At 36.3% G+C, this 23,241-nt stretch overlaps 2 protein-coding genes across 3 annotated transcripts; both read left to right on the forward strand.

The window, feature by feature from the left end:
- Positions 1–332: 332 nt before the first annotated feature.
- LOC130987049 (uncharacterized) lies at positions 333–2,814 on the forward strand. Its single transcript, XM_057910608.1, has one exon. The coding sequence runs from the start codon at positions 558–560 to the stop codon at positions 2,406–2,408; it is 1,851 nt and encodes a 616-aa protein (XP_057766591.1). The 5' UTR covers positions 333–557; the 3' UTR covers positions 2,409–2,814.
- A 5,867-nt stretch (positions 2,815–8,681) lies between these two features.
- On the forward strand, positions 8,682–23,223 carry LOC130987055 (myosin-17-like). 2 transcript variants are annotated; one of them, XM_057910631.1, is made up of 40 exons: positions 8,710–8,867; positions 8,952–9,107; positions 10,843–10,971; positions 11,762–11,905; positions 12,008–12,153; positions 12,277–12,433; positions 12,567–12,625; positions 12,789–12,948; positions 13,045–13,194; positions 13,281–13,417; positions 13,501–13,647; positions 13,764–13,865; positions 13,945–14,002; positions 14,092–14,193; positions 14,355–14,392; positions 14,606–14,732; positions 14,832–15,002; positions 15,877–16,008; positions 16,105–16,214; positions 16,341–16,401; positions 16,900–17,077; positions 17,425–17,630; positions 17,727–17,846; positions 17,931–18,029; positions 18,121–18,342; positions 18,736–18,875; positions 19,831–19,948; positions 20,024–20,074; positions 20,163–20,243; positions 20,362–20,532; positions 20,688–20,843; positions 20,932–21,141; positions 21,476–21,613; positions 21,724–21,794; positions 21,907–22,006; positions 22,081–22,137; positions 22,232–22,288; positions 22,389–22,469; positions 22,563–22,648; positions 22,739–23,223. In XM_057910631.1, exons 2-40 carry the CDS (start codon positions 9,105–9,107, stop codon positions 22,860–22,862), a joined length of 4,599 nt encoding a protein of 1,532 aa, XP_057766614.1. In that variant the 5' UTR covers positions 8,710–8,867; positions 8,952–9,104; the 3' UTR covers positions 22,863–23,223. The 2 variants fall into 2 exon arrangements, with proteins under 2 accessions (XP_057766603.1, XP_057766614.1); XM_057910620.1 differs by having other exon boundaries at positions 8,682–9,107.
- The last annotated feature ends 18 nt before the right edge of the window (positions 23,224–23,241 follow it).

The raw sequence follows: 23,241 nt of genomic DNA on the forward strand, positions 1-23,241 counted from the left end.
CCAGACAAAATATAGTTAAATACTTTATAAAATAAATGTATTTAAAAATTTTGGTTCAAAATAAAATACTAGGAGTAGAATTTAACTAGTTTTATTGTTTTCTTTATATTGTAATTTTTTTGTAATTTTTTAATAACCTTTTTAATTATTATTATTTTTAAAGTACACAAATTACAAATAAAATAACAAAAAAAAATGTTAAAAAATTATGAAAAAACTACAATATGGAGAAAACAACAAAACTAACTAAATTTTTTACAACTTGAATCAAAATTTATAAATAAATTGATTTTTTAAAAAAATTAACCTTATTTTTGTCCGGACAAATTTTGTCCAAATAACAGTACTCTTATTCCATTATTGCGATGAATCCTTACCGTCAAAGATAAAAAAGAAAAATGAAACATTTTATTTCTAACTAAATTAAAATTCAAAACCTATTGGTATATAGAGTGTAGTATATGTCTGTCATGCATTGTTAATTCCCATTCACCAAAACAAGCTTTATATATAAACTCTCAAAAGCAAAGCAACCTCCCAACCACAGAACGAAGCTCATGGAACCCAACGGCGACTCCTTCTGGTTTCAACCCCCCGCCGTGCTCCACCCCCGCCGCCGCCGTCCTCAGCCGGCTCCGCTCGTCAATCCGGTGGCTCTAATCCTTACCATTCCAATTATCGCTCTGCTCATACTGTTTTTTGTGCTACCTCCATTTATCTCTCACACGAATCAAATCCTCAGACCCAATTCGGTTAAGAAGAGCTGGGATTCGCTCAACATCGTCTTGGTTTTGTTCGCCATTCTCTGCGGCGTCTTCGCGCGACGGAACGACGAAGCTCCGCCGTCTGAAGAGGCGGTTGCCGCTGACGATCGCCGAATTCCGGCTGCGGCGGCTACTGTTTCGAACTTTGTGGACAGGCCTAGGCAGTCTGTTCCGGCGTGGATGGATTTTCCGGATCAGAGAGACTACAACAGCATCGGTAGTGGCAGCAGCGTTGGCGGCGGTGGGCTGCGGCGGAGCAGCAGTTCTTATCCCGATCTCCGGCAGGAGTCGGTGTGGGAGAGTGAAGGTGGAAACAGGAACAGGTTTTTTGATGATTTTGAGGTGAATTTCTACCGGTCTCCGCCTCGGGAAGAAAATTATGAGCTCCGCCGTAGGCGGAGCCATGAGGCGGAGAGGCAGGAGGCTGAGCCGGTTGTTAGGGAAATTCATGTGGATAAATTTGAGATCAGCTCGGCTCCATCGCCGCCGCCGCCGCCGCCACCACCTCCTAAATCCGCGACTCCTCCGCCTCCCCCGCCGCCTCCGCCCACTTTGAAGCGGAGGCGATCCCTCCATAGTGTGCCACGTGCGGAAATCGTTGACACGCGCAAAGATGAAGCTGAAGTTAGCCAGCACGGACGGCGGCATCCTCCTCTTCCAGCATCGCCCCCTCCGCCGTCTGCGGCGCCGGAATTTGAGTATCCGGAGGAAGTAAGCGTGAAGATCAACCGGAAAAAGAGTGGTACGAAAGAATTCACGACGGCAATAGCTTCGTTGTACAAAGGTCGGGGGAAGAGAAAGAAGAGAGTGAAAAGTAGAAATATCTACGAGATTGCCGCTGAGAATTCCTCTCCACCTTCCGCTGTGGAATCACAATCCGCTCCTCCTCCCCCACCACCACCACCGCCGCCGCCTCCCCCACCTCCCCCTCCTCCGCCAGCTAAGGTGTTACAAAACCTGTTCAAAAAGAGCGGTAAAAGCAAGCGCGTACATTCTATTCCCACCACCACGAGCGCCGCCCCGCCCCCACCGCCACCGCCCCCGCCCCCGAACTCGATTTTCAACAATCTATTCAAAACAGGCAGCAAAAGCAAGCGGTTCCTCCACTCATCCGCAGCTCCAGTACCGCCCCCTCCACCTCCACCGCCGCCTTCGTCAATTCTCAACACATTATTCAAAACCGGAAGCAAAAGCCGGCGCTTCAAGAACGCCACAACTAGCCCGCCACAGGCGCCTCCACTACCGCCGTCACGGCGGCGGCAGCCCAGCACCGGCAAGCCTCCCAAACCCACGAAACCGGCGGAACATCAGTACGAGATTATCGCCCCAGCGTCGCCGTTGATCCCACTTCCGCCGCCGCCGCCGCCATTCAGAATGCCGGAAGTGAGATTCGTGGCCCGAGGCGACTTCGTGAGAATCCGCAGCACGCATAGCTCCCGGTGCAGCTCGCCGGACCTAGAGGACGTAGACAGCATGTCAGTTAAATCCGACGGCGGAGATTCAATAGGGCCGTCGGTTTCTTGTCCCAGCCCGGATGTGAACGCCAAGGCCGACTCCTTCATCGCCCGCCTCCGAGATGAGTGGAGGCTCGAGAAGATCAATTCAGTAAAAGAGAAACGCATATCCACCGACGCCCACCATTAACCTCAATCTCACTTCACTTCACTTCTACTGTGCTCGCTTTTTTTCCACACATTCATTCTTTTTTCTTTTTTCTTTTTTCTTTGTTCTTTCTTGGTTTTGTTTTTTTGGGGTCTTCTTATACACAGAAAAAGACTTGATTACATTATGGTACAATAGTATAAAAATGAATGGTGATGATGAGATGGTATTGGTAGAGTTGAAATTTGTACAAGAGAGTTAATGATGTGGCTCCAATTTGTGGTTTTTTTGTTATCAAATCTGGAGGCCCTTGAGTAGTAGAGGAATGTGGAGTTTGAGCTCATCATGTTCACTACTACTGTGTTTGGATTGTCTGTGTTGCAGAGCTGCTATACAAAGTGAGATGTAATCTAATGTATGTATCTATTCACCTTTTCCCTACTGTAAATCATGCTGTTTCAAAAGTTTTATTTTGGAATTTTCATGGAAAATGTGGCTTCAGGTTTCCACTAATTTTTTCTTTTTTCACTTTGGTTAATCCTCCCCCTCCTTTCCCCTTCAGAATCCTATGTCTATTTCACTCGAGGGAATTCTTATACCTACCTGCACATATAATTAATTCAATGATTTTACTTCTCCATTTTCATAAAAAACTGTTGTCCAATAAAAAAATTGGTGTAGTACACATAAACATGCCTGTAAGCATTGGCGGAGCCAAGGGGAGCTCAAGTGAGCTTAAGCACCCCTCAGCTATTTTTTTTGGTTTTGTATAGTTTTTAACATTAAAATTTATATGTTTTTCTTAAAAAAATTAAGATATTAACACCATCATAGTTGATTTTTCGTCTTTAGCTCTCTTCATGGTATAGCTCCGCCCCTAATTGCCTGTAAGAAATTGAATAATTTGATTTGTGGTTTGCATTATTACATGTTCCCACTCTGAATTGTTAAGATTGTAGCTATGCTTGAGCCAAGTTAAACAATTTGCAGTTGGAAAACCCACTTGGGAATATCCTTGAGATAAACTTGACACACTAACATATTATATAATATGTGAACATTATATGGTCCCTATATGTGGTCACTATACAGCTTTTTTATTTCCTTGATTTAGTTGTTATAATATAATTTAATAAAATAGGTGCAGCTTAAATGCAGGAGAAAAAGGAGGTTAAATATGATAGGTAGTTTTCGTGACCGAGAGACTTAACCAGGCAACAACAACTACTATGTGAGGTGGATTTTAAAACGCCCAAAATAGCTCAAAAAATGTTGGCGCCATCACCATGCCATCAACCTCGTTTCTTTTTTATTTTTTTGAGTTGGTTTCGTGGGCCTATGCTTTTTGCCTTTTTATAAGTCCAAGGTCCCAATTTGTTGAGTAGTCTATGATATGTATGAGTGATCGATCAAGCTCCGCATACAAGCTTTCAGGCTTTATTCATACCAGAATTTACTACACATTGAATGTTGGATTAGATAGAATTTGGTGAATAAATAGTTGATGGAAGTCTATTTTTTTTAAGAGATTGTGAGGACTTAAATTTTCAATGATGAGGTCTAATTCAAATATTAAAAATTAGGCACGATGATGAGGTCTTTGGTTTAGGTCCTATCTACGTTTGACTTGTATTCTCATTCTATATGGATATTGTCTAGTTTGTGCTACTTCAATTCACAATATGATATGTATACTTCGACTCGTTAAGGAGAATCCAAAATCATAACTAGCATCTGTAGTGGCAAAAATTTATTGGTTTAGGCGTCGAAAGATAGGTTAGCTATTGATCCAAAATCTGAAAGATGAAAATCATCAACACGAGTTATTGAAATTATGGTAAATATCAATAGAAGATTTTTTTTTTTCTTAAAAAAAAAATTACTCCCTCCGTCCACTAATTCAAGACTTAAGAGGCAAAACACGGGTTTTAAGAAAAAGTGTATTTTTATTAGTTGAGTGGAGAAAAAAAAATATTTTTATTAGTTGAGTGGAAAAAGGACCCACATTTTAATTAGTTGAGTGGAGAAATGACCCACATTTGACTTTTTGGATTAAAATATGAATAAAAGTTTACTAAAAATAGATAGGTCTTGAGTTGGTGGACGTCCCAAAAAGGAAAGAAAGCCTTGAATTAGTGGACGGAGGGAGTACAAAAAGTATCCAATATATAATCAAATAAGCAACATGCACGCATACGGGACTTCTACGTCACAAATGTAGAAAAACTACCCGCACACATGCGAGGTTAATTACTACCCACACAAACCTTTGAACCCAAGACCTCTTACAAAGAAGAATTTGGGTGCCTCAACTTTGTCACGTGAGCTAGCTAGCTAGGCCTCATCGACAATATCAATCAAAGACTTAAATATTGGATTGAGTTGCAAATATATCCTAACTGATAATATCAATCAAAAGTCTACATTATAAGTTGAACCACAAAAATGTCCTAATTAAATTATTGATAATATCAATCAAAGACATGAACTATTAAGTTTGTATAAAATACGATCAGAATTATATTTTCCATCACAAAAAGATGATGTGTATTTTTTGATTTTTTTAATACTTATTGGACAAAATGACACTGTTTTCCCAATTTTTTCATTCAGATATTGCTCAAATTTTTGCTCACACAATATTGAAAGAAAGTCTCAGGCACATCAAATTAAATACTCAAATTTTCTCTCACGCATGTCAAATATTTTTTTAAAAACCATTTATTCATTAGTTTAATTTTTCAGAAGGCATGGTGCATGTTCTAACTTATTTCAGGCTAGATAAAGAATTGGATTGCTTCTATATGATTATGAAAACGTGTATGCGAGCTATGTTATGCGTTGACACTCCACTGTTATATTTGATCTTTTTGTACAAATGTTTGAGCGAAAATATGAGCAATCTAAGCTAAAAAATAAAGCAGAGTGGTGTTGTTTTGCTAGATCAGCTTAAAAAAAACTCAATAAAAACATGCAGTGGCGGAGCCAGATTTTTTTTTTTTTGGGGGGGGGGGGGGGGGGGGGGCTGAACTGTTACGGGGGTTCGGGGGCGGCAGCCCTCGATTTTTTTTTTTTGGGGCATTCAATACATTTTAAACATTTTTTACTAAAATACAAATATAATAATAATAATAACAACATTTTCATAGATAATATAGTTCAAAACATTTACTAAATTTTTTTTTGGGGCATTCAATACATTTTAGACATTTTTTTTACTAAAATACAAATATAATAATAGTAATAACAACATTTTCATAGATAATATAGTTCAAAACATTTACTAAAATTTTTTTTGGGGGCATTCAATACATTTTAGACATTTTTTTACTAAAATACAAATATAATAATAATAATAATAACAACATTTTCATAGATAATATAGTTCAAAACATTTACTAAAATTTTTTTGGGGGGCATTCAATACATTTTAGACATTTTTTACTAAAATACAAATATAATAATAATAATAATAATAATAATAATAATAATAATAATAATAATAATAATAATAATAATAATAATAACAACATTTTCATAGATAATATAGTTCAAAACATTTACTAAATTTTTTTTTGGGGGCATTCAATACATTTAGGCATTTTTTACTAAAATACAAATATAATAATAATAATAACATTTTCATAGATAATATAGTTCAACATTTACTATTTTTTTTTGGGGCATTCATTACATTTTAGACATTTTTTACTAAAATACAAATATAATAACAATAATAACAATATTTTTAGACATATTATAATTTTTTTTTTCAAAATTTGGGGGGGGGGGCTCTAGCCCCCCCTGGCTACGCCCCTGAAAACATGTAATCTTTCTGCGACAAAAAATGTAACTTGGGTTATATTTAACATTACAAACTTGATAGTTTGATTTTTCATTGCTCTTATCAATAGTTTAGAACATATTTATATGATTCAAGACATATTTGGTTCTTTAATTGATTGATATTATCAATAATTTAGAACATATTTGTGACTCTACGTACCCATAATTTAGGTCTTTGATCGATAGGTACCCTTAAACTATCAAATCTAAGAGTCAATAAGCCATGTATATGTACTCTTTATTTATTCTCAATACTTTTATGTTAAGTTTCAATAAAAATTTATTCATTAATCATCTATCGAATAATCATTAAAGAGAAGAACTGGAACACGTTATATATTTTTTAATTAGTCTCATATTGATACTTTTCATATTTCACGTTTTTGACTAGTAGCTAAGCACTGTTAATTTAAGGCTTTGATCGACGTCACGATCACTGCCAAAGAAAAAATGAATAATGATGGACCTTAGGTTATTCACGTATTTAACATAAAATAGAAAAGTTCAAACATAAGCAAAAAATGAAAATTTAAAGTAATCCACCGGTATCCAATAAAACAAACACAATCTTATTATATGCCAAGCTAGTCCTCGTGTGATGTGTTGTACCATGTCACAACTCTATATTGTTTTTTTTTTTGAATTTGACAACTCTATATTGTTGGAAACTTGGAAGTGATATTATCTTATTTGGTGTCATAATAACTTCACCAAAATTGCCTCTCTCTTATGTTCCACTTCTCACTTGTAGAAATTTGCTTCCCTTTATATATCTAATTAATTAAAAGTTTCTACACTTTTTATATATCAAGATTCAAAAATCTTGATTACTTTTGAGAGTTGCTTATCTAATGGAAGCCGATCGCGACAAGACTATAACTTCCTCCAACAAAAGGCCTAAAGCGTTTTCAGAAACGCGGCAGCAACAAGTTTGTTATATTAATTTCTTAATCAAAATGTATAACTTAAACAATTTATTGAACTCTTGTACGTAAATTTAGAACTTATTTTATAAGATGCTACACTCGAAGAAATTCACGGCATAAGAAAATAAGTTATAAAAAAAAGCGTGAAAATTTTATCACATTTTTGTGGTCTCTATCCTTTTCATTCCATGTTCTTTTGGTAGAATAAAAAAAATTATCATATCTTAAACACTGAAAAATATTATCACATCAATATTCCATGATAATATTTACATGAATTGAAGTGAAAAGGAGGGAAATAAGTTGTCCAATTTTTAACTCCATCCGTCCCTTTAGACTTGTCCCATTTCTTTTGGACACGGTTATTAAGAAGAGTATAATTAGTGTAATAAAAGTGTGTAAATGTGTGGTGCCATATTGTTTGTAGTGTAAAATCATTATCAAATATAGAAACAAGACAAGATTAATGAGACAATCCAAAAAGGAAAACAGAACAAAATCAATGGGACGGATTGAGTATTTTTTATCATAGTCAAAAAAAATTATCCACTCTACAAAATATATAAAAAAAGTTAAAAAAATATATATATATTTTCATCCTTCTCCATCAAGTATTGTTATTATTATTATAAGTAAATGAATTGCTAGAAAAAAGAGTCTTTGGCGCTTGGATTTTTTTTTTTTTTTTTTTGAGGAATTTGGCGCTTGGATTATTTGAACATGGCCTTGAATTATTTGTTAAATTATTTAGTGTATTTGATTGTGAGCCCAAAATTTATGTTACGGACCATATCCCAATTGTTGGTCCATAGAAAATACAGCCCATATTTCTGGGTAGTTGAGTCTTGAGATCTCTGGCCCGAAGCAGACGTCTCATCTGAATTCATGATTTTCAAAACAAAATGTACCATATAACTTGTGTAGTCAATATGATGAAAGCTACTCACAATTTTATTTTTATTTTTATTATTATTATTATAATAATAATTCACAACACAAAACTTCATAATCATGGATTAAGGTTAAATCACGTGAATTAAGGGCCCGTTTGATTTTCAGTATTGAATTAATCAGGATATAAATTATCCTGATAATTTAGTGTGGATTAGTCATGATTTTTAATCTCAGATGGGTGTTTGATATCATTGGTAATTAATCCTAAAAAGTGTTTGGTATCCATTGAAATAGGTTGGATTAACATATCAAATACCTAAATTAGTAGCCTATGGAGGGGGTGGAATAATTAGTGTGGGTTAATCCCATGGGGAGGTGGGATAATTAGTATGGGTTAATCTCACAAAATAAACCAGAGTATTGGGATAAACCTGAAGTTGACCATAATAGTAACACATAATATCAAACACTACATAAATCCATATTAATTTAACTTATCATGCTTTTAAACCCATATCAAACAAGCCGAGTAAAATAATAATTTATGTCTTTACGACTATTTTTTTATTTTTACAATAATAAAATTGATATTCTGGTTTAATTAGAGAGTAGCTAATTACGTGTTTTTACGTAAATGGCGCATTAACGTCGTCATTTTGTCCGTGCGTGTGGGACTCCACGAACCTCTCTCCCTTGTCCTAACAACATAGAAACTATAAACATTATCACGCAAAGAAGAAATTTCAAAAAAATTGCTCTCAGATAAATTTCAAAACGAACAAACTAACACAGGGAGAGAAAACAAACTCAACCAAATTCCTCAAGAGAGAGACAGGTTAGACTGTGACGACGACAAATCCCACCGTTCTCTCTCAATTTGTATTTTGCTTATTTTGTTGGATTTGGTGGAGGGGAACAGAAGAAGTTGTTGAGTTGATAGCCGGAAGAGCTAAAGTTGTGTTTGAATTTCAATAGTTGGCGACTCGAAGTTGGAGCTGATCTGACTCAGTGAGTCAAAGCTCGGCCGCCGTTTTCTTGATGAGCTGGAGATCGACTCTTTGAGTTTTCAACTATGGTAAGTTTGCTGCTTCCAACCTCTCCCCATTTCTCCGACTAGCTTTCAACTCTTTCTTTTCACTGCTTTCATCTTGAGGTGGAATTTGAATTTAAATTTAGTGCAGCTATGAATAAACTTTGATGTCTGACATAGGAATTGCGTATTGTTTGGTTGGGAAATGAGTTAATAGCTGCAATTAAATGTTATCTAATTTTCTGTTTTCCAGCCAGTCTCGTGTAATTTTGTTGCTCGTTTAACTGTATTCTTCTTGGGACATTGACTAAATCTTCTGACATATTTATTGAGCTTAGATTGAGTGAGAATTATGCAGTATTACAGTTGGTACTTGATAGTATATCAATTGTAATAAAGCCTTCCATTAGCTGTTAAAAGAAAAACTTCTAATATGAAGTATTGCTTATGAAGTCATGGTGTGTTTTTTAGTTTGTGTTTCTGATTGAATAGTTATTTGGCCTTCTAGAGAAAGAATTAAAGTTAAGGATTGCGACTGGCTCCAATTGAGATTGGATCAGTGATTCGTCACAAATAACTGAAAATAGCTTAAAATCCTAAAAGAATGTTTTTTTTTTTGTTTCTTTTTGTTCTTTTTGAGAATTGAGATGACTAAAGAAAGATTTTGATTTTATAGTAATCAATAATTTTCTAAACACATGCAAGAGATCTATTGTTATGAATTTGAAATCTTTAACTCTCTTAAGTCTCCTGTGAAACCACAAACCTTTAATGCACATCATATAAGTAGACTAGCTTCCCCTATAATTTGTGGTGTTGAAATACGACCAGACCTTCAAGTTTACCACTTGTGCAGTTGTGCATAATTTCCTTGGTACTACTAACCAAGGTTGGTCATCAACTGTAATGTTGCAAGCTGCTAAATTTACTTGTGCTCTTAAGCGAAGATCATTCTTTATTCTGTAGGTTACTAGTTCTTGGTTAATATGATTCCTAAGAGTAACCATCTTTTTTAAAGGAAACCAAGCTGTTTCTTAATTAAAAGAACCTTCTTAATAGGAAATCATGTAGAATTTAAAACTGGGATTAAGAAAAGTGTTTAACCCCTGCCTCACACTCTTTGGTCAGAATAGATTTATACACAGAAATCCCTTACTTTTTTTTAAAAAAGATAATGTTCCTGCAAACTTGGGTTCAACCATATGTCTCTACCCCCTCAAAGTTGGCACATTAGTAAGTTGGAGTGCACATGGGCAAAGCGGCACAGTCTGGGAGTGTTTATGATCCTAACACTATACAATTTTTTAGAATATAAATCTTATGTGTTAACATGTTAGCTTCTTTTCTTTTTCTTTTTCTTTTTTAAAAAGAAAAAAAAGAAAAAGGGGTGCAAGTGTTAACATGTTAGTTGACTAAGTAGTCTTATAGCATGTTGAAATGTTTTCTTCATTTTTCCTACGGGGTTAAGTCAAGCATTTAATGCATATTTTGAGAATATTATATTAAGAAATATTTCCTGTTGGACACTGTTCCTCTCTGTCTTGTTTTCACTCTTTTACCACTTTTTTTTTGTTTTCCATTGGACTGGTATTATATTTAGTAAGTCTAAATGGAAAATGAAGATCGTGTGCGTTTTGAAGTGTCTATATGCTAGTTTTGGTTTTCATCCTGAATCTGACTACACTAGGTCCTTCTGCGAGTGAGCCTATTGGAGTAAGTTGTGCAAAATTAATTTTTTATCACACATCTAATGAACTTTTTCCTTTATTTGTTTCTGCAGGCATCATTAGTTAACATTATAGTGGGTTCTCATGTATGGGTTGAGGATCCAGTGTTGGCATGGATTGATGGAGAAGTAAAACGGATAGATGGCCAAGATGTTCATGTTCAAACTACAAATGGGAAAAAGGTAAGTACTGAAGGCAGCAAGGCAGCATCTTACGTGTTCTCTTCACTGGCATGGATGTATTAAGCATTTAATTGTGAAAATTTATTGCCATTAGTTAGAGTACTATTTCTTCATTCTGTTTATTTATGGGAAATTAGTTGTCTTGCTTATGCTTCACTAACAGGATTCCGAAAGTCTTGATCTGAAACTTTCTTCTGCATACTTAATTAATCACCTCATGTTAGTTTATATACTTTTGCTCAAAAGTCAAAACTCTTTAAGTAGACTGCTATACCAGCTGATGAATATGCATTCTGATATTGTTGAGATAATATAATTTTAATCACATTAATGATATGTTGTGAATCTTGGTTTCCTCACAATTTTAATTTTATGAATGAGGGTGGTTTGATATCTGAATAAGACTATGCTTAATTTCATTGATGTTGTTCCTGTGCTTTATGCTCTTGCCTTTTCAAGCTATTAATTAATAAAACAGTTTCTTTTCCTGACAATGTTACTCGTATTGTTTTCCACTTCCTTTGCACAAATGAACTTCTTTTTCAACATTCACAATCTTTAGAAAAACTACTTTGTTTTTGTTTGTTCTGAGATTTTACATTTGTTTTAATGTTTCTTATATTCTTTAGACCTTTATTGATGCTCTTTGCCTGATGTAATATAGAAATTGTTCTAGTATTTCTTGCTTCCTTCCTAAACCCTGAAGTTCTGGCTTAGAACCTGTGTTTTTTTATGGTATAAAAGATCTTTTCATTTAGCAGTTTGAAATCTTAAGGCCTCCAACTTGCAGGTTGTTGCAAATATCACAAGAGTGTTTCCCAAGGACACAGAAGCACCACCCGGAGGTGAGGATGACATGACTAAGCTTTCATATTTGCACGAACCTGGTGTCCTACAAAACCTGGCTACTAGATATGAACTCAATGAAATTTATGTAAGCTTTCTGATATGCCTCCTACAAAAACTGTGAACGGTTTTTTCTCATTAATATAACTATACAAAGTCAATAATATAAGTTTTAATGCATCTTTCTCAGACATATACTGGAAATATTCTGATCGCAATAAACCCTTTCCAAAGATTGCCTCATCTATATGATACTCACATGATGGAGCAATACAAAGGGGCTGCACTTGGAGAGCTCAGTCCTCATGTGTTTGCTATAGGAGATGTTGCTTACAGGTAATATTCTGGAAAATGCAGCATGAGTTTATTTGTATGAGGTTGTCGTTAGGAAGGTGTAGTGATGTTTTGCCGGAGTGAGGGAGGCATTATCACCTGTTGCTCATGAGTTTCTGCATTCAGGGCAATGATCAATGAGGGAAAGAGCAACTCGATTCTGGTTAGCGGAGAAAGTGGTGCCGGTAAAACCGAAACAACGAAAATGCTGATGCGATATCTTGCTTATTTGGGTGGTCGATCTGGAGTAGAAGGACGAACTGTTGAACAACAAGTTTTAGAAGTGAGATTATAGTTAAATAGATGTGGCCTGCATTTAGCTTTTCTTCTGAAACAAATTATCTCACCAACAAACTAAATGGTGTTGAAACTTACTTCTGAGTTGTTTTCTTTTGGTAAATGTTAATGGTTGACAGTCAAATCCAGTTCTTGAAGCATTTGGGAATGCTAAAACCGTCAGGAATAATAATTCCAGGTCAGTAGTTATTCAAACTTTACCCGAGACTAATAGGCACATCTTTTCTTTGACCATGCTCGAGCAAAATATGTCATTTTATGTTTTGAATGCTTCACATTTGGTTTATATATCAGAAGTAAGCCATAAGAGCAATACAATTGATAGTTTTTTCATTGTGCAGTCGTTTTGGTAAATTTGTTGAAATTCAATTTGATAAAAGTGGGAGAATCTCTGGAGCAGCCATTAGAACTTACTTGCTGGAGAGATCCCGTGTTTGCCAAATATCAGATCCTGAAAGAAATTATCATTGCTTTTATCTTCTATGTGCAGCACCTCCTGAGGTATTGTAGTTTTGTTTGTAATTCACTGTAAAGATTTGGCATGGCACCTGTATCTGCAGGTGCTTCAATGACCTATTAAGAATTGTCTGTCTGCAGGAAAGGGAGAAATATAAGCTAGGAAGCCCAGAAACTTTTCATTATCTCAACCAGTCCAAATGTTATAAACTTGATGGCGTAAATGATACAGAAGAATATCTCGCAACCAGAAGGGCTATGGATATAGTCGGAATCAGTGAGGAAGAGCAGGTTGCCCTTTCCAGAGAAGCTACTGTGGGTTAAATTTCGGTACTATCATTTTATCTGTGTTTTCTAAAAGTATAATTGTATTTCAGGACGCAATATTTAAAGTGGTTGCTGCGATTCTTCATCTTGGTAATATTGAATTTGCTAAGGGTAAAGAGATTGATTCTTCGGTTATCAAGGACGAGAAGTCAAGGTTTCATCTTGATATGACTGCTGAATTGCTCAAGTAGGATCATTGTCCTTATTTTACCTTTTCATTTTGGCTTTTGGGCGGATGTACAAGGAATGGTGACAATTTGAATTTAATAGATGTGATGCCAAGAGCTTGGAGGATGCTATGATTAAGCGTGTAATGGTAACACCTGAGGAAATTATCACAAGGACCCTTGACCCAGAAGCTGCACTGGGTAGCAGGGATGCTCTTGCAAAGACTATATATTCTCGGCTATTTGACTGGTAAGGATATACTGGCCTTTTCTTTTACACTGTCATTTAACTTGTATGAACTATTATCATGTTATTTAAAATAGCAATACTTGCCATTATGAACTCTTACAGTTTCTCTTTCCCAGGATAGTGGAAAAGATAAATACATCCATTGGTCAGGATCCACACTCGAAAGCAATAATTGGGGTTCTTGACATATACGGTTTTGAGAGTTTTAAGCACAACAGGCAAGCTCTGGCCTAGAAATCTCATTTGCATATTATGGTGAAGATATTGGTTTTCTGCTGACATTTGCATATATCACAGTTTTGAGCAGTTCTGCATCAATTTCACCAATGAAAAACTGCAGCAACATTTTAACCAGGTAATTCCTGTTCTTGTGGAGTCTTCCTACTTGGTGCTTTAAGTACAATATTTTCATCTGCTAATTGAAGGTTTCTATTCTTATTTCAGCATGTTTTCAAGATGGAACAAGAAGATTATGAAAAAGAGAAGATAGACTGGAGCTACATAGAGTTTGTTGATAACCAAGATGTTCTTGATCTAATTGAGAAGGTCTGGTACTATAAGGATTACTTCATCTGTACCTTTTCTCTTTATATATTATTCTGTATAAGTATACTCGGCCATATTTCCATGAATTTTCCATTGACTATATTCTTTCTCATTTTTCTTTTCATATTATGACTTTAATTACTAAACTAATCTTTTTGCAGAAACCAGGAGGAATAATTGCACTACTAGATGAAGCTTGGTATATCTTCCTATGTTCTTATTTGCGATACTTTATAGATCTTCATTATTGTTAATATCTTTCTTTTTCCTCCTTTATTTTTAAGATGGTTGGGTTTTCATGTTGTCTTTCTATTTCCATTAGTAATTTATGGAAACATTAATGCACATTCTTTTTCCCTTTATCATCTGCTTATGGATACACATTTGATATTAACAATAACTTCTATGGCAGTATGTTTCCTAAGTCTACCCATGAGACATTTGCTCAGAAGTTGTATCAGACCTTTGCTAAAAACCAGCGTTTCATCAAGCCCAAGCTTTCACGTACCAGTTTCACAATATCTCACTATGCTGGGGAGGTAATTGGATGCAATCTTAATTCGTTTTGCCAAGAAAAAACCAGGGAAAGAAAGCAATCAACTACAGATATATGTTAAAACCATAACCTGTTTTGGCAGGTAACTTATATGGCAGATCTGTTCCTGGATAAGAACAAAGATTATGTTGTTGCAGAACATCAAGATTTATTAACAGCCTCAAAGTGCACTTTTGTTGCTGGTTTATTTCCTGCTCTTCCTGAAGAATCATCTAAATCTTCGAAATTTTCTTCCATAGGATCACGCTTCAAGGTGCTCTATAATCTCTATATGTATCCAAATTTTATATTAGTGATCGTTCATCTGCTCTATCAATATTAAAGGTCTTTGTACATGATTGGCCGCTGTTGGTGACGTGAAATTCGTCCTTGTTGAATACTTCTCTTGATGCTTTATTATTAGTCTGGATTTATAGTTTGTAGACGGAATCTGGTATGTGACTTACATAATTGATCTTTTATGACCCTTATGAGTTTTTAGCTCTTACTTCATTTGTATCGATATGCTGGTAACTTTCTAGTTTTGCATCTAGTTCCAATTGTTTCACAAGATTATGCACAAGAATTAATGTCTCTGTCTCCATTTTATATGATTTTGCTCTTTCATGATTTGTGTATTGAGATCTCAGATCAGAAGTCAGAAGTTAGTATATTAGATGTTTTTTTGTTTTTTTTTTAATAACTTGGATGGAGAATGTACATGTTTATATTACGATTCCTTTCACTACTGACGCACATGGTCCTTCCACCTCTCCTGGATACAATACAACTAGGACATGCTCTTCTCCATCTGTCTTACATGATAGAACTTTAGACCAATGGATTCGTTGATGTTAGTTGTGTATAGTTATTAGACTGATCGCTTATTTGTACTTCTGAGATGATGCCGTGTATGCTGAAGTGGAAACACTGTGGATGGTCAACTTAGTAAGAATTTTTTGGTTGAACATTTGATTTATGAATCTTTACTCTCTCTCTATCTGGGAGAAATCTTTGCTCCTTTAAGTTCATTGCTCTTGGTTTGTTATGTTCTTGACTCCCTTTGAGGTGGAATGCTAGATATATTCTGTTTGTGTCTCCAGTTATTGGGAGGTATAATGTGTAATTTTATATTTTTCTTCTGGCAGCTGCAACTACAATCTTTAATGGAAACCTTAAGTTCGACAGAACCTCACTATATCAGGTGTGTAAAACCAAATCATGTGCTGAAGCCTGCGATTTTCGAGAATCTTAATGTAATTCAGCAACTGCGGTGTGGTGTAAGTATTTTCGATCTCGACACTTGTCATGACTGCCAATTTTATAGAGTTTAGTTGTTCTGTCAATCTCTGTGGTAAAGTTTAACTATCATATAGGGTGTTCTTGAGGCTATCAGAATCAGTTGTGCTGGATACCCCACTAGACGTACATTTGACGAGTTTCTTCTCCGATTTGGTGTTCTCGCCCCTGAAGTTTTGGAAGGAAAGTAAGTCTCTTTCAAATGCAAGTTGTTTCTCCGTTTGACCTCAGTGCTTATCTCCTTGCATCCTGCTTTGATTTTCCCTAATGATTATATTTTTATCTTGACATAGACTCAATCTTTGTTCTGCAGCTCTGATGACAAGGTTGCATGTCAGATGATTTTGGATAAAATGGGATTGAAAGGATATCAAGTAAACTTCATGATACTTTGGTTTTACTAAATGTTACTGCATAACTGTATTATTATTTACTCTCATCTTAATGTTAGTCCCAAACTGGACCAGTACATTTCATTTTAGGAATATTTTGTGGATTATTTTGTATATGGAATACCATCTGATGTGTATTCATACGTGCTAATATATATACTCCCTCTGTCCCCTAAAAACATGCGCAATTTACCATTTTGGTACGTCCCTCAAAAACACTCACTTTCCATTTGTGGACTGCACTCCACTCACAACAAAGTGGGGCCCTTCTCAACTCACACACATTCATCTAACATTTATTAAAACCCATGTCACCAAAAATGCCGCATGTTATTAGGGGACGGTGGGAGTATTTGTTATGAAGCCACACTGCGTGCTCAGATTCTGGAAGTCTTGGGGCATGGAACACTTTTCTTTCTATTTCTTGGTTCACAATTGTGCTCTGAAGATATATCGTATGACGTTGTGTATGCTTTGCAGTTAGGTAAGACAAAAGTGTTCCTACGAGCTGGCCAGATGGCTGAGCTGGATGCAAGGAGAGCAGAAGTTCTTGGAAATGCAGCCAAAACAATTCAAAGGCAAATCCGTACCTATATTTCTCGGAAAGAATTCGTCTCATTGCGCCATGCTGCCATCCTTTTACAATCTTCTTGGAGAGGTAACTCTTATTAGGCACTCTTTAGGTGGAAAATTCATATTACAATCTTCTTCAAGAGGTAACTCTTACTAGGTTCTCTTTAAGAATAACATCGAATACCGAGTATGTATATTCTTAGAGATTAGGAACACTGTTCATGATTTTATAGAAAGTTCAGTATCTTAATAGATTATTTATTATGTATATTACTCTTATATGATAGAATGGCTGTTCCTAAGCATTTTCCTGTAATTTTGGTCCGTCTTAATATTTGTATTTGTATGCAGCCATCAATTTTATCGTGCTAGACTGCTTTACCGGGTTCTATAAAAATTATGGAAATAACAGCTTTTTCTTGTAATTTTCAGCTATATCTGCTCGCAAACTCTATGAAGAATTGCGGTCTGAAGCAGCCTCTCTGAAGATTCAGAAGAACTTCAGGTGTCATATTGCTCGGAAATCCTACCAAAGATTGCAGCATTCTGCTATCATAGTGCAGACTGGCATGAGAGCAATGATTGCTCGCAATGAATTCAGATTCAGGAAGCAGACTAAGGCTTCAATCAGGATTCAGGTCTTGTTTACTCTTACGTACTGGAAAACCCGAAAAAATAATCATGAACTGGACTTTTAAGAAAATTGGTCTTTTGGATTGTTGCTCTTTGTGCAGGCTCACTTGCGCTGTCATAGAGAATATGCTTATTACAAGAGTCTCCAGAAGGCTGCTATTGTTACCCAATGTGGTTGGCGGCGACGAGTAGCACGCAAAGAGCTTAGAATGCTTAGAATGGTTCTTCTCAATTCTTGAAGATATTTATTTCTTGAAATAGTTTTTTTTCCTTGCACTTTACTTGGTGCTTTTCCCATTTCTCAGGCTTCAAGGGAAACTGGAGCCCTGAAAGAAGCCAAAGATAAGCTAGAAAAGAAAGTAGAGGAGCTTACGTGGCGCTTGCAGTTTGAGAAGCGACTTAGGGTATTCATTTTGGCATTTTTGAATGATGTGCATGTCCTATAAATGTACAAAACATGACCACCTACGTGTCCTTTTATCTTGATAATTGCAGACAGAGTTGGAGGATACAAAAGCACAAGAAACTGCAAAATTACAGGAGGCTTTGAAAGCAATGCAAATACAGGTAGAGGAAGCAAATGCTCGAGCATTAAAAGAACGAGAAGCTGCAAGAAAAGCAATTGAAGAAGCTCCTCCAGTCATTAAAGAAACCCCAGTTGTGGTTCAAGACACAGCAAAGATTGATGCACTGGCAGTCGAGATAGAGACTCTGAAGGTAAGACTTACTGTGACAAGGACAAGTACATGCTGTATATCAACGCGGACTAGACATTTGCATAGATGTTGCTATCCTTGCTAAAACTGGAGTCTGTTTACCTAGTCCAAGGCTATCATCTCTTGCTCTTGCATATTTTGCTAAATTTTATTTTAGTTAGTTTACTTCTGAAACTTCCATACATGGACCAGTTTCTTTAGTGGCATGACTATCAACTAATGAGGCAATGGCTTCTCATTAAGGGGATATTTATCCTTCTTTTTAGATTGAACAGATCTCCTTCAAAAAATTTATGTCATGAGTTTGTCAGTCTTTATGATGCTATCCATCTTCCAAAAGCATAAACATGGACATGTAACTTTGTTATTATAACCAGATTTATTATATATACAGGCTTCATTGCAATCAGAAAAAGTCACTGCAGAAGAGGCCAAAAAGGCTTGTTCAGATGCTGAGATTAGAAATATAAATTTGGCAAAAAAGCTCGAGGAAGCAGAGGGTAAAGTGGATAAGCTTCAAGATTCCATACAGAGGTAATTTGATTAAAATGCATTTGCTTTATAAACATTTATCTTGAACAAGTACCCATAAAACATTTCTTTCTCCCCGTGAGTGATCCCTTTATATTTATCATCTGTTTTTGGTTACTCACCTGGGTCGAAGAGGGGAGAAAGCTATAACTTAGGTTTTCTTAGTTATTCTGCTAGTTGACATAAGTTGAGAGAGGGGCCAGGCCGGAGGGCTTTCTTTTGGCATATATTATATTTATTACTTTATGTTGGGATATTTTTTATGCCTCCTATTTATTGTTGATTACTATTTTTTCAGCCTGTATGCCTATATATGTCTCATTCGAACAATTTCACACAAAAGATAACAATAAATAGAAAGGAAAATATACTAATTTATGATGCAGGTCTATTTTTTTTAAGTGTTTGGATTGTTTAGTAATACTTATTAGTTTTTGTTTTGGTTACTTAAAGTGAATTTGGGTGTGAGTGCTTGAAGTTTAATTTAGTTTTACTTTTTTTTTTTGGTGGTCGACAATGATTAAGTTTTGAAGCATTATTTACTGTAACTCAATTTATATTTGCTTTTGGCTGCTGATTTATTTATTTACCAAGTCATTTAAACTTGTGACGCTTCACTCCATCCAAAAAAAAAAAAACGGAAAAAAAATTATAGGTCCAGGCTTTGTGGCCCTTGCATAACTTTTGTTTGTCAATGGTCAATATAGACTTCCTTGTGTCCCGTTTGTGCAATTCTACTTTGCAATTAGAGTTTCTTACTATGTCTAAGGACCATAATCTTTCTGATTGATTTCCGTTTTCATGTCATTGCTCAACAATTTCTGCTTGGGACTCCAATACCCACTAAAAGAATAAATTGGAACAATGAGGGACCTCCTGCATTCAAAGTGCCCACTATGCTATCTACCTCTGGCAGTCATTATGTGCTTTATTCACCATTATTTGTTTTCCTCTGCAGGCTTGAGGAGAAGCTATCGAACTCCGAGTCTGAGAATCAAGTGCTTCGTCAACAAGCTTTGACCATGTCACCGACAGGGAAGGCTATATCTGCCCGGCCCAGGATGACTATACTTCAGGTATTGAGATTTGATTTCTTTTCACTGTATTAGTTGCTAGTGGGGATATTCTTATTTTTCGTTATAATGTTACAGAGAACGCCAGAGAATGGTAATGTTCTTAATGGAGAAACAAAGTCTAAACATGTAAGAGTACATCACTGTATTTTGTTAATATAAAGTGGGCATTTTGATGTTTCTGGAAACTAGTGCTCAAGTCTATTGCTTGTGATAGGAAACGGCACTTGCTATGGCGAATCCCAAGGAGCCTGAAACTGAGGAAAAACCTCAGAAGTCTCTCAACGAGAAGCAGCAAGTAAGTCGCTACGATCTATTTATCAAAGTCGCAGCTGATGGATATTGTATATGTTATGTAACTTATGTGTATGATTTATACTTTTTACGTGTCCCCTTAAATCTCGTTGGCTCCACAGGAGAACCAGGACCTCCTGATAAAGTGTATCTCTCAAGATTTGGGATTTTCCAGTGGCAAACCCATTGCTGCATGTGTCATTTACAAATGCCTTCTCCACTGGAGGTCATTTGAGGTTGAGAGGACCGGTGTGTTTGACCGTATAATTCAAACCATTGGTTCATCAGTTGACGTAAGTAATTGAATGTCGATCTGTCTATATGTTTGTTGCTACTGTCTTCAGTTCATTTTTATTCCCAGATACATTATTAGATTGACAGTCTGCTTGATGGGTTCTCATACAAAGAAGCATGCATTATAGAACCCTAAGTTTAATTCTTTTTGAAGGTTGCCGACAACAATGATGTGCTAGCCTATTGGTTATGTAATACATCTACACTGCTGATGCTGCTACAACACACACTAAAAGCAAGTGGAGCAGCTAGCTTGACCCCTCAAAGGCGAAGGTCATCATCGGCTTCTCTTTTAGGGAGGATGTCTCAAGTATACACTAGTTTCACTTGCATTCTAATGTCCATGCTACCCACATATTCTAATTCATTTGCATGTATGATCTCTTTTACTTATGAAGGGATTAAGGGCATCCCCTCAAGGTGCTGCTGGACTTTCGTTCCTCAATAATCGGTTGCTTGGTAGACTTGATGACTTGCGGCAAGTTGAGGCGAAATATCCTGCTTTATTGTTCAAGCAGCAGCTTACTGCCTACCTCGAGAAGATATATGGAATGATCAGGGACAATCTAAAGAAAGAGATTTCCCCTTTGATTGGTTTGTGCATCCAGGTTAGTCTAGATTTATATATTTGAGCAGGTTGTTAAGGTAACCATTATCCGGTTTCTGTGTGATGGATTCACATTCCTTTGTCTTTTGCATCGCACGTGCCCTTCTATTTGTGTACATACGGCCTACCAGCTTTTAGTAGTTTCTGTGCCATGAAGAGAATGTGAGAATTTCAATTTTAATCAAAATAAGGAACTTGCTTCTTGTGTGCGCGTCTTTTGGTTTCCTCGACTGTTCCAATCTTACCTTCTCCGTTTATTTGGTAATGGTTCCATGTGAAGATAGGTTGATAGTATCATTCATTTCTCTATTTTGCCGGAAAAAATTACAATGCAGGCACCTCGAACATCTCGTTCAAGTTTAGGTAAAGGACGTTCCCAAGCTAATGCTGTTGCTCAACAAGCGGTTATTGCTCACTGGCAGAGCATCGTAAAGTGCCTAGATAAGTACTTGAAAACGATGAATGCAAATTATGTAAGATTTGAGATTAGCTTAAAAGGGAAACCCCTCCCAATACTTTTCCGTCTATCTCTATTATTACTCCATCTTTACTGTTTGTTAATTTTATAACAACATCATTATAGGTTCCTGCATTCCTTGTGCGGAAGGTTTTTGCTCAAACATTCTCATTTATCAATGTCCAATTATTCAACAGGTAGGTTAACTCTTTTCTGCAGTGACCTTTGGGACTAGAATTATCTATCCTTGAAAATATTTCTGGTGATGATGGCTCATTTGATGCCTTTTTTTCATTCAATTGTTTTCAGTCTTCTTTTACGACGCGAGTGCTGCTCATTCAGTAATGGCGAGTATGTGAAAGCAGGGTTGGCTGAATTAGAGCAATGGTGTTGTTATGCAACTGAGGAAGTAAGGTTTCACTTTTGTAGTTTTCTATTATTTACCTGCCTCGTCTTAGCTCACTTGAATCTTCTGTTATGCAGTATGTTGGCTCATCTTGGGATGAACTGAAGCATATCAGACAGGCTGTTGGATTTTTGGTAGGAAACAGTTCCCCAGTCTCTCATTTTCAGACTCAAGTTTCTTTCCTACGTATTTCACCCGAATCTTTACCCTATTTATCTTTGTTTGCAGGTTATACATCAAAAGCCCAAGAAGACCTTAAATGAAATCACAAATGAGCTTTGCCCGGTGAGTGATAGCTTGTTGCACCTTCCCCCAGCTCCCATTTCTGCTTCTGATCTAGTCTTTCTCAATGCATCATGAAACTTCGATATTTTTACTTTTGCAGGTTTTAAGCATACAACAAATATACAGGATTAGCACGATGTATTGGGATGACAAATATGGCACTCATAGCGTTGCTCCAGATGTACGTTAGTTCCCTAACTTGTGTTTCCCTCTCCGTTGATACATCACTTAGCGCTTTACGCATAATTTTGGCGTTCTTGGTGTTCGGATGCAGGTCATTTCGAGCATGAGAATCATGATGACAGAGGACAACAACAACAACGCTCTGAGCAGCTCGTTCTTGCTAGACGACGACTCAAGGTGATTACTATTCTTTTCGTAATTGAGAGCAGTGAATTTTTTAGTGGATGTGGTTTCTTGAAACGCCTTTGCGCCATCAAACTTTTGCAGCATTCCATTCTCCATCGATGACCTGTCTAAATCCATGCCAACCGTAGAAGTGGCTGATGTCGAACCTCCCCCATTGATCCGCGAAAACTCCGGCTTCGTCTTCTTGCATCAACGATCCGATTGATGATGGCTGGCTGCAAGGAAGTATGGATGTGGTTGAATCTGCTGCAAGTGAACCAATATGCAGATATTTTGTGCATACATTAGTATTACTATGTCCGAAGTGAATTGTATATTTTCATTACAATTTGCTTGAACGACAGTCATTAGTCGTTTTGTTGGTCAATTCAATATTTTTTTTTCCTCCTCCCAACTTTTCAACTGTGAGGAGACATTATTAGAAGTTAGAAGATTGTAGGGTTTTTGATCTTGATGTGCAAGGTATGCTTGCCATGTTTCTTGTTTTGGTGTAAAAATGACAGAAACTGGTGTTGCTTGTTATTAGTCTTAAAAGTAATTAATATAAGGGTATTGTATTTTTCTTATTTCCTTGGACCTTTCGT

The sequence above is a fragment of the Salvia miltiorrhiza genome, chromosome 1, assembly GCF_028751815.1.
Source record: "Salvia miltiorrhiza cultivar Shanhuang (shh) chromosome 1, IMPLAD_Smil_shh, whole genome shotgun sequence".
In the NCBI taxonomy this organism is placed as follows: Eukaryota; Viridiplantae; Streptophyta; class Magnoliopsida; order Lamiales; family Lamiaceae; genus Salvia; species Salvia miltiorrhiza.

What these genes read in the sequence shown, in the direction of transcription:
- LOC130987049 (XM_057910608.1), top strand. Translation starts at nt 558, where the DNA reads ATGGAACCCAACGGCGACTCCTTCTGGTTTCAACCCCCCGCCGTGCTC.
- LOC130987055 (XM_057910620.1), top strand. An exon ending in TTTACAATCTTCTTGGAGAG is followed by an intron (nt 17,078 to 17,424) that starts GTAACTCTTATT and finishes TGTAATTTTCAG; the next exon opens with CTATATCTGCTCGCAAACTC. An exon ending in TTTTAGGGAGGATGTCTCAA is followed by an intron (nt 20,844 to 20,931) that starts GTATACACTAGT and finishes TTACTTATGAAG; the next exon opens with GGATTAAGGGCATCCCCTCA.